Below are 13,672 nucleotides of genomic sequence, written 5' to 3' on the forward strand. Positions count from 1 at the left end.
CCATTGGCAAAAAAGCCACCTGCATCCCAAGCACACAGACAGAGCCTGGTTACCACCCATACTTTTACAGAATTTAAAAATCTGAGTCACCTGTAACTTGAGGGTCCACTGTATCTTTTAAAACATGACCATAGTCCATGTCTCCAGGATAGAATCCCCCACCTCCATTCTTGAAACATTCCCATAGACTCTTACAAATACCCACAGCATTCTCCAAACAAATACACTTTGAATACTCCTAACAACCTCATTCCCTAAGAATAAATCACGTAACTCATCTGCCCACAGATGGACATGAGTAAACCAGGGCATGTTCCCAAGACTCAGAAAAGTATCTCCAGTGCACCATTTAAAAACACTCAGAAAACCTCTTACATATCCCTAATCACTCTTAGCTGGTAGAAAAAATTCATGTACCCTAAAATACTAAGAAATGGCTGTGTCACATACATACAGTACCCATAAATACCATTCCCATACTCTTCTGTGTTACTATAGACTAATAACATTTCAATTTGAAATACAGACAGCCCCAGAAAATACTTATCCAAACCTCCATACCTCTGAATACATGTACTCATTGTCACCCAAATAGATTTACTTCACATAACTCTGTGGTCATTGCTAAAAAACACAAGCACACACACACACACACACACACACACATATGGGCACACATCAGAGAGATGTACTATGCACAAATTCAATACACATGGACCTCTCCTAAGCATCAAATATCTACACAATTGACCAGCTCACTTCAAATTGCAAATATCTCCAAATACACAATCTCCTGCTACCTGCACATCCAAGACCATATATTCCAAAATAAAAATATTCCTCCATCTTGTAAAATGCAGAATCATACTAAATTTACAACACAATTGCACACATTTGTTTTACTAGTCCAAAAAATAATCATAGACCTGTCATCACACACTGAAGGACATACACACAGATCTTGGAGGTCAGAAAAAGAAGTATATAACCACACACCCCGTCCTGTACACAAAAATAATCGTCTTAGGTTTCCCAATAAAACAGAGGTATGCTAAACCTTCAGAAAAAAACACTTCTTTGAAAGATGCACACACAGACAAATATTACCACTTTCCCTAACACCACGCATCGGCCTATGCACATATGCACCCACAATTTTTATGACTCCCAAAACAAGAACTAAAATTCCTTCCCATCCTCAAGTACACACAAGGTCTCCCCAGCAAAACACACACACACACACACACACACACACACGCACAAAACAGCATTTAATGAAGTTTCTGGACATAACACATGCATACCGTAATTTAAAAATACAATAGATGAATCTGTTTAGTGCAAATTCTTTTGAGTCAACTGCTTCTCACACAACGCCATTGTTGACTTTTGCCAGCCTCCTGCACCCACAGGAACCTATATTTGCAACTCAATCACCGCATGACGTCACACTGAGCAAAAAGGCATGTTATACAATTTGGGCAGTCACTACTGAGTGTAGTTGGCACATGAATGGAGGCTGACACTTTACCTGCCTTAACAAGTTTCATACGTGAAAACAAGGAAGGTGTCGCACAGCGGGCCACTGACTTTTCAGTGACAGGAGCTACTTCTCTGAGGCGCTGGACGACGCTTTTCAGACATGAGAAGTGTTCCTCGGGCTTCTGCATCACGGCACATGGAAGGGACACAGACGTGACGCGCTGTCAAGCTCCACCACATCCCTGGGTGTCCCGCTCCCGCCCAGCCTCGGACCACAGAACAGGGACTGGAGCCCGGCCTGGGGCTTCACCCACGCCCTTGGGAAAAGACGAGGGCCAGCTAGAGAGGGGCCCGGGGCACAGGAAGGAGTGTTGCCCCCCTGGACACACACATGCCAGTACCTCAAGGGCAGGCACAAGGGGAAAGGGCAGGAACATACTGCGGAAGTGGTGGGTCAGAATACCCATCATCTCTGGTTTGAGTAAGGAACTCTGCAACCGCCCTGTTGGCCCCAACCGTCAACCAGGCCTCTGCGCTTGCGCATGCGTCTTCCCTGAGTAAATCCTCAAGAGCGGTTGAAGCTGGAGACCTGGACGGAGCGCTGAGGAGCTCCATGGACTCCTGGAGCAGTTAGAGCGCCAGGCAGGGAGCCCGGGGGTGGGCGGGCAAGGCAACTTCAGCCTAGGACAAGCGCATGCGCGGGGCGCACCAGAGAAAGCCGTGCAAGAAGCAAAGAACCTTTTTTCATGTATTTATTTGCTGTTTCTACTTCTTTGTCTGAGAAATGTCTGATCATTTCAGATGCCCATTTTCTGTTTGGGTGTTTAAATTTGGGAGGTCTGATCTTTTTTAAATTCTTTATAGATTCGAGATAGCCGACCTTTGTCTGAGGGACAGCAGGTGAAGATTTTTTCCCACATCGTGGATTGTCTCTTCACACTGCTGGTGGTTTCTCTTGCTGTGCAGAAGCTTTTTAATAAGAAGAGATCCCACTTGTTGATTGTTTGTGCTACTTCACGGGCAACTGAGGTTTTGTTCATAAAATCTTTTCCTACACCGATGTCTTCAAGAGTTCTACCTAACCTCTGTTCCAACTGGTTCAGCGTTTCTATTTTAATATTTAGATCTTTAATCCATTTTTATTTTAGTTTAGTGCATGGCGAGAGATATAGGTCTAGTCTTAATCTTTGGCAAGTTGAAACCCAGTTTTTCCAGCACCATTTATTAAAGAGGCTATCTTTCCTCCAGTGAGGGTGTTTGGCTCCTTTATTGAAGATGAGATGGCTGAGTGTGTCTGGTGTTGTTTCTGCATCTTCTAATCAGATCCACTGGTCCTCAGCACTGGTCATTCGAGAGATGCAAATGAAAACAATGCTGACATTCCATCTCACTCCAGAAAGAATGGCTGCTATTATGAAATCAACCAATGACAAATGCTGTCAGGGCTGTGGGGAAAGAGGAACCCTGCTCCACTGCTGGTGGGAGTGTAGACAGGTGCAACCACTGTGGAAATCAGTATGGAGATACCTCAAAGAACTAGGACTGGAAGTCACATTTGACCCCGCTATTCCGCTGCTGGGGTTTTTCCCCAAAGAATTAAAAGAATCATACCACAGTGATATATGTGCCCCCATGTTCATAGCAGCACAGTTTGTGATAGCTAAAACTTGGAAACACCCCAAATGCCCATCAACTGGAGACTGGATAAAGAAAATGTGGGTTTTTTTAATAAAATGGAGTACTACTCAGCCATAAAAAATGAGAAATTAGAGAAATTTATAGCTAAATGGATGCACATTGAGGCGATACTCTTAAGTGAAATAAATAGGCCCCACATGTGTAAATACCGAATAGTTTCTCTAGTGTGAGAAACTGAAAGTGTAAATAAGGACTAAAACCTATAATAGGTAATGTGACATAGGAAGAAAAGGGGCAAAGGGAAAGGAAATGGGAGGACTAGGGGAAAGGATAGAAGGGAATGGAATTAATATGAGAAAATGGAAAAATAGGAACAAAATCTTTGTAAATAGGGAGGAATGGAGGGGTTGAAGGGAGGGCTGGGCAAGGGTGAAAAGTAAGAACCAAGAGAGATTATGTAAAGGTGCAAATTTCCCATGAATAATGGCATTATATTGTATACCTAAAATGTACCAATGATTAGAATGAATAATCAATAATGCAAAATAGGAAGAAAAGGTCCAAAGGGGTAGGGGTAGAGGGAGGGGCAGGAGAAAGGAAAGAAGGGAAAGGAAAAATGATGAGAAATGGAAACAATGGAAATAAAGTCTTTGTAACTAGGGAAGGGTGGAGGGGGTGAAGGGAGGGCTAGGAATGGGGAAAAAATAGGAACCAAGATGCATCATGTAAAGGTGCAAGTTCCCAATGAGAAATGTAAATGTGTTGTATACCTAAAATGTGCCAATAAAAGAATTTAAGGAAAAAAAAAAGAAGCAAAGAACCAGCCCCAGGCCTTCCTCGGAGGCTTCTCTGCTGGTGAATCCCTTTTAAGGAAACATTGTGGTGGCCTCCAAACAACCACGCATGATTTTCAGAACTGCAAACCTGCTATCCATGCACTTTGAACCATTTTTCTCCTAAAGCAAACTGCTTATATGGGGCCCAGCGCTTTTACCTCTTTTGGAATGAATTTCTTTCCAAAAAACGAGTGTGTCCTTCTCTCCTAGCTCTTTGAAAGTTTCTATTAAAAAATAGTTCGGGCAAAGAACTTCGTACCTGGGAAGCTCTCTTAAGACAGACATGATTTGTCCTGACTGCATTCCTAGTTTTGTCTGCATTTACTGTACTGTATATTTATTTCATGTGCACAGCTCTCTCAATAAATGTTAAGTCACAAATATTTTCTTTGCAAAGCTTTTCCTTTAACCAGGAATTGACAATCATGGTCAATTTCAGCCAACATAGCAGGTAAAATGGGAATAATTTTAGTTTCTCCTGCTTGACATATATTGAAGAATTGCAGTTGCTAATGAAAAAATTTAAAACTCTCTGACTTGAATGTACAAGTTTCAGAAATCTATCAGCAGATCCTCTTTCTGTTAATTTGCAAGCTTAATAGCAAGATAACTTCAAACAGCCTTCCAATCAAACATTGCCAATTACCTCCCAGTGTACCAACTCTAGAGACACAGATAAGGGTTCTCCCCATTCCTCTAATGTTGCAGTACTGGATGAAACTGCTTAAGTCTTTAGCCAGTGATCTCACATCAGAGACGTTTTCTACCCAGCACTCAGTGATGGTCCTGGGCCTTTCTGCAGGAAGGGTCAGAGGGAGGGGTCCAAAGGGCCATGAGCTCCCCATTTCCAAGAAGGGATTTCTGTGTTGGGTCCTGTAGGCTACCTTGCATGGTTGCTTGGTGAACAAGGCTTCATAGAAAAGGAGATCCTAAGTAAGACTATTATCCCGGGTAAGACATAGGTCCCAGCAATGGACACTTGAGGAACACACAAGAACTGCTTCCTAAGGAATGATATGCATAGGGCAACCGCTGGATCCTCCTACACAATCTCAATTCAAATTATTCATCTTCTCCCTAACCTGCCGCATAGTTGCCTAAATATATGGTCTGAATTTTGTTGAGAAAGTACAATGATTTTTTTTAAATTAGTGGAGCCTATTTCAAAACAAGTTTTACTGATGAGAAATTGAAGTCAGGAGACCAATAAAACCGTACCACTGAGAGTGATAAGAAATAATTCAAAAGTTGGCTAGAGTCACACAGCAGTGATGTTTTCACAAGTTATTTGACGGGATCTTGAGGGGCTCCTCTACCCACCAGAGCTCTTCAGGGGATGTCTCTCTCCCCTCCCCCCCTCCCCCCCTCCCAGCCCCGCTCCCTCTGCCCCTCCCCCCTCCCAGCCCGGCTCCCTCTGCCCCTCCCCCACTGCAGGGCAGAATGTCAGTTCGTCAACACTCCAGTGCTGCCTATTTTCAAATTTTACCCGCTGCAGTTGGACCTGAGTGAGCCTCTGGTCACAGGTCGCTCTCTGGGTCCTGCCCTTCACTCTTCCCTTGGTGGTAGCTACTAGAAGTTGATATTTGTGCCCACGTCTATGAGGATGGCTTTAGAAGGAGGTAAGCCTGGAAGCTCAGGGACTCCCTGACCTCTCTTAAGCTGTTAGAAATTTGAATTTGTCACTTCCCTGGGTACAGGTGGTTGAGCTGATGTAAAGAAAAGATTGTCTGGGACTTCAGGAAGGACATCTCCGCTGGGATGCAGGGAAAGTCCATGTCAGGCTGTGAGCTCTCAGGGGAGGGGACTCCTTATGACACCGAGAAGGACATATTTCAAGACACCTCAGGAGACACACTGCGTTGTAGAAAGGATGGGAGGAAATCCTCTCTAGAAAGGGAGAGCTGTTACTTCAACAGGGTTGATAGACTATGGTGGGATAGTATCAAGGTGGAAACAAGGATATTTTCAAGGGGAACCGTTAGTCCTGTGTCCTTTCTTCAGGAACCTGGGACTTGTGTGTCTTACTGCTCTGAGGGGTTTGATTGGAGTTTCCTGGATCTTAGGAGGACAGTGGAGAGAATGATCTTAGATAGAAAACTGCTCAGAAAACTCCTTGGCCCAAGTGTGCAGTGAAATATCCTCTGTGTGAACAAGGATAGGTAGGGCTTACTCAACTGCCACAGCCCAGAGCCCCCAAGTACCTTCTCGCTCAGAGAGGGCTTTTCTCTCAGTCCAAGTTGCACTTGTCTTCCATCACAGCACAGAAACTTCAACCAACTTAGGGCTTGGGCCTCCCTGAGTTGTTCCGAAATGTCATCTTTTTCATCAAAACAGGTCTTCAGGGGGTTCTTAGTCTTGTCCACTGTCATTGTGGACCCTCAGCCCTTCATTTCACTGTTGGCAGGAACGCAGCCCATGTTCCTGTCTGGTGCTTCATGCACAGGGAGCACATGTGGAGTGGTGTTGGTTTTCTATAGCAGTGAAAGCTGGTTTCCATGCTAAAAGAGGATGGTGAGTAGCTCACAGGAAGATCCTTTGCTGTCTTGTTAGTACTAGGGTAGGACAGGGGTGCTGGTTACTGGGTGCAGGTGTCATGGATCTTGCTCTCTTTGACCAGGGTCTGCATAAGGTCCCACTGACCAAGGATGGGCTCCAAGTAACTTTGTCTCATGTGGCACCTGGCTCATGGAGGACCATGGGGCTCTTTCCTTTCCATTATTGAGACCCCAAGGGAAAAACTCCACAGATAGGTTCCACTTCCACAACCTAATCTGACAGCCAGTAGCTGTGACAATTTCTTGGAAACTCCACAGTCACTATCACTTGGCTCTTTCTGGTCCTCTGCAGAAACTCCTATTTCTGCAAGGACAAGTACTCAGGGAAGCCAATGTCTATCTTCCAGATCTGTTCCATAGGAACAGAGCCTCCAGTGTCATGACAGGAACCACACATTTCCAGTGACAGGACTGGTTAGGATCAGTCCCCAAATTAGTGTTTGTTGTGGGAACTGGGTGGGATCCCTCCCGGGGTCATCTCCAGGGTTCCTCAGGTGTTAGAGTGGGGAAAGATTTCATTTGGGGGCTGTGTCGTATTGCACTTGCAAGGCAAGAAAGACAGGGGTTTTGAAGGACCATCAGGAAAAGGAAGTATCCCTTAGAGGGAGGGAAAAACAGAGGAGTTGCTTTGATCAAGCAGGGGTTGGGAATCTTAGGGACCTGGAAACAAGCTCCATGCTAGAGAAATTCTGAATAGGAGGAAGAGAGCATGAAACCTCACTTGGGGGGGTTTGCTAACTGCAAAATATTCCTGTCCACACAACCCTGAACTGGAGTGATTTGTCCTCTGATTCGCAGTGACTGGGGAAGAAGAGAGCCTCCCTCCTGCCCTCTCCCCCTCTCCAATTACTCCTTTCCTTCTCTTCCCAGCATCATCAGTGCTGCAGCCAGCTACGACCCTGAAGTCTGGTGTCATCCCATCTCCTTCTGCGGTCCTGCGCCCTCTTCCACCTGCCTCAGTCCCAACACAGCAGCTATACTGGGAGCCGCCCCCACCACCCTTTGGGAATGCCCCACCTCCTCGGGGTAACCCCCTGGTGCTGTCCCCTTTCCCCATGACACCTGTGGTGGCAGGACACGGTGGCTATGGCAAGCCTGGGGCTGGGCCTTTCAACATCATGGCCCAAGCCGGGAGAGCAAGGAGGCCAGCAGGGTCCCTGCCCACTCAGAGCACTCTCCTCACTCAGGCCCCACGCATGAGGGGTGCCCCAGGGGTCCAGCATTGGGCTGTGCAGAATCCTGCTCCCCTGCAGCTGAGAGCTCCACCCATGCCCACCTTCATGCCTGCCCCAATTCGGGTGAGCAACAAAGTTGATGACAGGATGAGGCCCTGGGGCCCCTGTCCCTCAGCCGTACCACCAGTGGCCCGTGCCATGTCCAGGGTGAACACAGGGCCACCACCACACTGTAACTACACAGAGTGTGGGCTGGCCGCCTCGCAGGCCAATACCTCAACAGATCGCACCTGCAAGTCTCCAAGTGCCTATGAGAACTTCCGGCGCTGGCAGTATTTGAAGACTCTGCTCCAGGAACACTTTCCCCAAACTCCTGACATGGAAGCACTGTCCTGCTTCCTGGTGTGAGTGCCCTTGCAGGGACCCAGGAGCTCAACCTTTGGCTCCAATGAGAGGAAGGAGGAGGGGAGTCAAGGAATTTGGGATGTAGAGGAACTCACAGGAAGGGCTGAGGGTGATATAGTAAGTTTAGGAAGAGTGCCTGATCTATGGACACCATTGCCCCTCTCTGAGTGCAGCCAATGGTTCTTTTACAATAGTCCTCACCATGCTGCTCAAGACTCAAGGTCAGAGAAGATTCCTGGTGTAACACGAGCCACCATTTGAGTTTAGGTCTCTGACTTGTCATGGTCACTCCCCTTCCATTTTCACCTTCCTTCATAGACCTGTGGATTCATGGCCCTGAGGTCACCACAACCACTGGTGGTAGGAGGTACAGAAACTGAGAGGGAAAATGACACTTGTTCCCACCCCTGTTGTGGGGATCGATGGTTAGGAGAACGAGGTGGTGCAGCAGTCACATGAGTGCACACCAGGGGCCCTCATTCCGTTTGATCCGCAGTCACCATTTAAATCTTCACCCCAGGCTTTATCCCTGGCTTCAGATCACTGGTCCTGTCGCCTCAGGCTGCCAGACAGAATACCCTAGACTGGCAAGTGGAAGCCACCCACATTCATTCCTCAAAGTTCTAAGGCAGGACTCATCTGACTCTTTCTAAATACCATCACATTGAGGGTCAGTACTTCAACACATGGACTGTGGGAGACAAAACCCTCCTGTCCATAACAGACAACACCAACAACGAGGACATGAAGGAAAATCAGTCTCCAGTGCAGTACTGATGTTGATGTCTGGTGTCTGCTAGGGCATCCTGGAGGCTGTCAGACCACAAGGGAAGAGTGTTGTGCCAAGGGCAGAAGTGACAGAACCATGGGGTGTGCAAGGCTGGATCACCTGGGTATACAGGGTGAGGGTAGTGGATGGTAACTGATCCTGAGCAATTACAGGCCAGTGCTTCGGTCCCTGTCCCGCTGGCAGCCGACCATGAGTGTGGAGAAGAGCCTGCAGATAGGCATTCAGGAATGGGATCGCACCAGCAACTACAACCGCATGACATTCTACGAGGTGGCTGAAAAGTGAGTCAGGGACCCTGGGCCTGGGCCTGAGTTGCAAGAGCACATGGGCTGTGCAGCTGTGTCCAGCGGTGCTTGTCATCCACACAGTGTCAGCAGGGGTTCACAGACCCCAGCCCTGGACACCTTGGTCCTCAAGGGGCAGCTCCTTCTACCTGGAGGGCTGGCAAAGAAGACTTTGCCCAGAAGCTCGGGCCTCACTGTTCATGGGGCTTCTTCCGGCAGTGGGGGCTGTGTAAAGTGCCATTTAGTCACATGCTAGTCCCAAGTTGACAAAGAAGGGACCATCTCTGTCCATGAAAGGGACAAGAGGTTATAACCCAAGGTCCCAGAAGAGAATGGGAGAGGGGACAGCATGATTAGGGGAAGACAGCCTCTCAGGCACCCCGAGGACATGTCCTTGCCATTACTGCTTTTGCTCCATCTCATCTGTTCTATTCAAACAAACACATGAACAAACAAACAAACAGAGAAACGGGTCACAGAGGAAAGTGACCTAATCTTCCCTCCTTGGCTCCCTCTTTCTCCCAACTTCTCCAGGGCCCTTGTTTCCCAGGGCATCATTCCAGGACTCACAGTCCCAGCTCAGGATCCCTGGATGGGACGAGGACTCCCAGTGTTTTCTGCCTTAACTCACTTCCTGACCAGCTTCTGATGGTCAGTTCCTGTTTGTGGCTCTGTGCAAGGCCATGGCAGGCCTGAAAAGGCTGGAAAAGGCTCTGTGGGTCACCTAGGGCTAACGAGATTCCCTGCAGACGATGAAGGGTGTGCCCAGAACTGTGATTGTGCCCTGGGATCTGCACCCTCTGACGATGAGACCAGTCCACCCAGGGCACTGCTCCCCACACCTGACACTGGTCCAGCCCAGGGTCCTTATGGCCTGGGGCCTGGATTCCCTACCAGCTCAGCCTGTGCCTCTCCACACCCCAGGTTCATGGAGTTTGAGGCTGCTGAAAAGATGGAACATCCTGGGTTGCAGTTGACTGGAGGACTTCCAGGCCAGCCAATCCCAGCCCCACCAAGGCCCAAACCTCCAAGGCCCCCAATGCCTAAGGTTGTCCAACAACCAGGTAGGTCTTCCCATGTTCCACAGGCAGTCATGGCAGAGGCCAAAGAGGGCAGAGGGAAGCTGATGTCCCACATCTGTTGGGTTTTCAATTGGGATGAGGCATTTGGTTTTGACAGCAGAAAATACTCCAGCGCCTGGGATTCCTCAGCCCTTGGTTTTGAGCAGGGTATTGATTGGCTGGGAAATATCTGAACCCACCATCTGCCCAGGACTTGGGGGCAGGGTGGGGAGAGTATCTGGCATTTTGGTAGCTCCACATGTCCTCCCATGTGACTGTCTCCACATTCCACCTCATGCAGAGTCTCTCCTCACAGGTTCTGAGGTCAGGTTGTCCTGGACTACTCTGGATGACATTAGGTCCCCTGATCACTGCTCTCCCCACTGGGATTGGGGTGTAGCCGGAGGCCCCATCCATACACCACTCCCTCCTCCCATTCTAGTGTGCGTCCCCAGGCAGGCAGACTCGAAGGCACAGGCTGCCTGCCCCCCGGCACCCGAAAGCCAGCAGCCACCTGAGAGCAAGGCACCTGATGAGATCCCTCCTGAAGCCGTGAAGGAATACATGGAGATCATGGACTGGCTGGAAGAACATCATCTCTTGGTCACTGAGGAGCCTGAAGAAAACCAGGAAGAAAAGCAGGATCAGGAAGAGGATGACCTATACCCGGATCTCCTGAGTTACTGTGATGAGCTATGCTCCCAAGAAGACTTTGTGGACAAGGTGTGCTGGGGCTAGAGCCCTGGGGGTTCTTAAGATTCTAGGAACAGCATCCCAAGCCTTTGGAGTTCAGCCTGATTTCTTAACTACCCAGTTTCTCCCTGTCTCCCTCCCTCCCTCTCTCTCTCCCTCCCTCCCTCCCTCCCTCCCTCTCTCCCTCTCTCCCTCTCTCTCTCTCTCTCTCTCTCTCTCTCTCTCTCTCTCTCTCTCTCTCTCTCTCTCTTTCTCTCTCTCGGTGTGGGTGAGTTTTTGTCTCATTGTGAGTGTGTGTGTCTGGGTAAGTGAGTGTAGCTGGTGGTCATGATTAACAACTCCAAAGTGTGGACCAGAATGGGCTGGGCATTGATCCTGCTTCTCTTGGGCTTCCCCTTGGCTTAGAGTTGCTCCTTACCAAGGACACTCACGGTTTCTTCTTCTGATCCAGGTGGAAGCCATTATCAACCCCAAGTTCCTGGAACAAGTAGAATCTACAGATGTAGAGACAGATATCGTCTTGGCTGGAAGTGAGGTGCTAGAAGAGGAACATGCACTCACTCTTGACCAGGTAGGCCAGGTGCATGAGGGACACCAGATGGACAAGGGATGGAGGGGCACCAGAAAGACAAGGGCAGGGGCACTAGATTAACAAGACAAGGGGAGGGATCAACAGGCACAGGAGGGAGAGAGGGGCACCAAGTAGGACAGGGGAGTATGAGGGGAGAGGGAGACAAGTGATGGAAGGACACCAGGTAGATTTGAAGGAGGGACATCAGGTAGACAGGGGAGGGAAGGATACCAGGTAGATCTTCATCAAGATGAAGGGGGGACCCTGCACACCAGGTCCCTGTGACTTTGTCCAGCCCTAATCTAGCCAAGAATTGCTGTCTTCTAGAGAGAGGCTGCACCCAGAGGGTCATGAGCATGGGGACAAGGAGGGAGGAGACCCGAGAGTGAGGAGGGCTGAGGGTGGAGGGCCGAGGGTGCAGGGCTGGAAGGAGGCTCAGCAGGGTGGTCCCAGGGACTCAGCCTCAGTCTCGGAAACTAAGACAGGTGAACCTCCAGAGCCCGCCTCCTGTCCAAATGCCCTCATTCGCATGCTGTCAGCCCTCCTCATGCCTGGTGCAGACCCAGTGAGTGCCCATTTCCTCCTGCAGCTGGTGGACAAGCGCCTCCTGGACTCCAAGACCAAGGGAGGTGTGTGCAGGCCCCAGAGCCAAGGTCCATCCCAATCTGCTGTCCACCGAGGTGCAGAGCAAGATGACTGTGACCTCAAGCGAAGGGTCAACCAGGAGACCTGCCCCGCTCCAAAAGCTCCCCGGTTCTGTAAGAGACGCAGGGCCACCAATGAAGAGCTGCCCGGGCCTGAGGTCCCTGCTGTCCTGCGCAGGCAATGCTGCCTCACGGGGGATGCGGCTCCTGTGGGAAAGGTGTCCCGCCCAGGGCCTTCCTGCCAGGTCTCTGGAGGGCAAGATTTGGCTCAGGGGCTGGTTCCACGCCCGCGGCCTAAGAAGCGAAGGCGTAACAAACTAGGCTCCCAGAGGAGGAGGAAGACCTGACTCCCATAAGGCTGCTCAGCAGACTCTGGGGTGCCCGTCCCTCAGGTGGCCCTTGGCAAGATTTCACCCTGGCTGCATCTTGCACCCCACAAGCCAGAGGTCCCTCCTCCCTGAGTTCTGATCCAGCTGCTCTGGGGCATGGAGAGGTGATGGGAGGGAGGAGCTGCTGGAGTGGGGGTGGGGTGGGGCTGTTCTTTGGGGGTGTTGTTTCACAATGTAAATAAAGATGATTGGAAAATACTCTCAGGGTTGCTGCTCCGGTCTCAGCCTTTGTCTCCTCTGGGGCATGAGGACAGCAAGCAGGGAAGGACCTGATGTGCGAAGGTCCAGGGTGCACAGGAGCCTGGCCCAGGTCTTCCCTGCACAATGGGGCTGTTCTTCCCACTGCTCCTGGGTGCAGACAGGCTGAATGCTCCCTGGAGTCCCCTTCACCACCCCACTCACAAGGCCTCATTTTGTTTAGGGGGCCTTCTGTGCCCATCCGGACCTGAACTACACCCCTTTAAAGTCCCCTTCACCCCTCTGTACCATTAGCCAGTGTGCTAGCATGCAGCCTGCAGCTGGCACTTTTCTTAGGGACCTTCTTTCTCCTTCTTGGAAGAGCCCAGAAGGGAAGGCTGGACCGACGCTCAGCTCTGGCAGGGCCTTCCTGAGTGGGTGATTTGACCAGAGGACAAAGCCTGGTTACTATGGGAAGAAGCCACTGCATCTTGGGGAAACTTCAACTGATAGCACCAGCAAGGCCTAATGAAAATGCCTTCTTTTCTGACACCAGGGAGGCCTAGCTCCTGGGGACCACCTTTTGGAGGTGCGCTTTTATTCTACCTCAGAGATGCGGGAAGTCCTCCGGGTCTCTGTGCACTCAGCCGGGTTGGTGAGAGTTCCTGATCTGTGGGACCCTGGTCAGGCTGCCTTATCAAGGTGCGCAGGCAGCTGAGACACAGCCTGACCTTAAGACCTTAAATGTTTTGGCTTCAGGATATTTTTAAAGAACACTTTATAAATGTATGCACATAACATACATTCCCTTCTTTAAACATTTTAAGGGTAGTTATTTGTACAACTTGCAATCATAAGTGCAGTGAGTGTATTCATAGAATTTTCAGCTATTGGAGTATTTGTATCACCTCCCAATACAAGCATACCCAAGCTTTAACCGTTTTTTCTTTCTTTCTCTTTCCTTCCCTCTTC

The 13,672-nt window shown here is 49.5% G+C and overlaps 2 protein-coding genes across 2 annotated transcripts in view; one reads left to right on the forward strand and one right to left on the reverse strand.

The window, feature by feature from the left end:
- Slc5a9 (solute carrier family 5 member 9) overlaps positions 1-2,118 on the reverse strand; it is a 58,338-nt gene extending 56,220 nt beyond the window's left edge. Inside the window, exons 1-2 of the mRNA XM_087214868.1 lie at positions 1,922-2,118; positions 1,532-1,664 (exon numbers count right to left, since the gene is read on the reverse strand). The gene's annotated coding sequence lies outside the window, so the exon portion shown is untranslated. The remainder of the gene's footprint in view (positions 1-1,531; positions 1,665-1,921) is intronic.
- A 3,284-nt stretch (positions 2,119-5,402) lies between these two features.
- Positions 5,403-12,644, forward strand: LOC110346612 (NUT family member 2G-like). The gene is made up of 7 exons (XM_087214869.1): positions 5,403-5,575; positions 7,382-8,090; positions 9,034-9,162; positions 10,090-10,229; positions 10,669-10,949; positions 11,371-11,490; positions 12,080-12,644. Exons 1-7 carry the CDS (start codon positions 5,554-5,556, stop codon positions 12,479-12,481), a joined length of 1,803 nt encoding a protein of 600 aa, XP_087070995.1. The 5' UTR covers positions 5,403-5,553; the 3' UTR covers positions 12,482-12,644.
- The last annotated feature ends 1,028 nt before the right edge of the window (positions 12,645-13,672 follow it).

The sequence above is a fragment of the Heterocephalus glaber genome, unplaced genomic scaffold (genome assembly GCF_053883595.1).
Source record: "Heterocephalus glaber isolate CG9 unplaced genomic scaffold, H.glaber_assembly_v1.0 deba00001451, whole genome shotgun sequence".
Lineage (NCBI taxonomy): Eukaryota > Metazoa > Chordata > Mammalia > Rodentia > Bathyergidae > Heterocephalus > Heterocephalus glaber.

What these genes read in the sequence shown, in the direction of transcription:
- LOC110346612 (XM_087214869.1), top strand. Translation starts at nt 5,554, where the DNA reads ATGAGGATGGCTTTAGAAGGAG. An exon ending in GAGGATGGCTTTAGAAGGAG is followed by an intron (nt 5,576 to 7,381) that starts GTAAGCCTGGAA and finishes TTCTCTTCCCAG; the next exon opens with CATCATCAGTGCTGCAGCCA. An exon ending in GCACTGTCCTGCTTCCTGGT is followed by an intron (nt 8,091 to 9,033) that starts GTGAGTGCCCTT and finishes GAGCAATTACAG; the next exon opens with GCCAGTGCTTCGGTCCCTGT.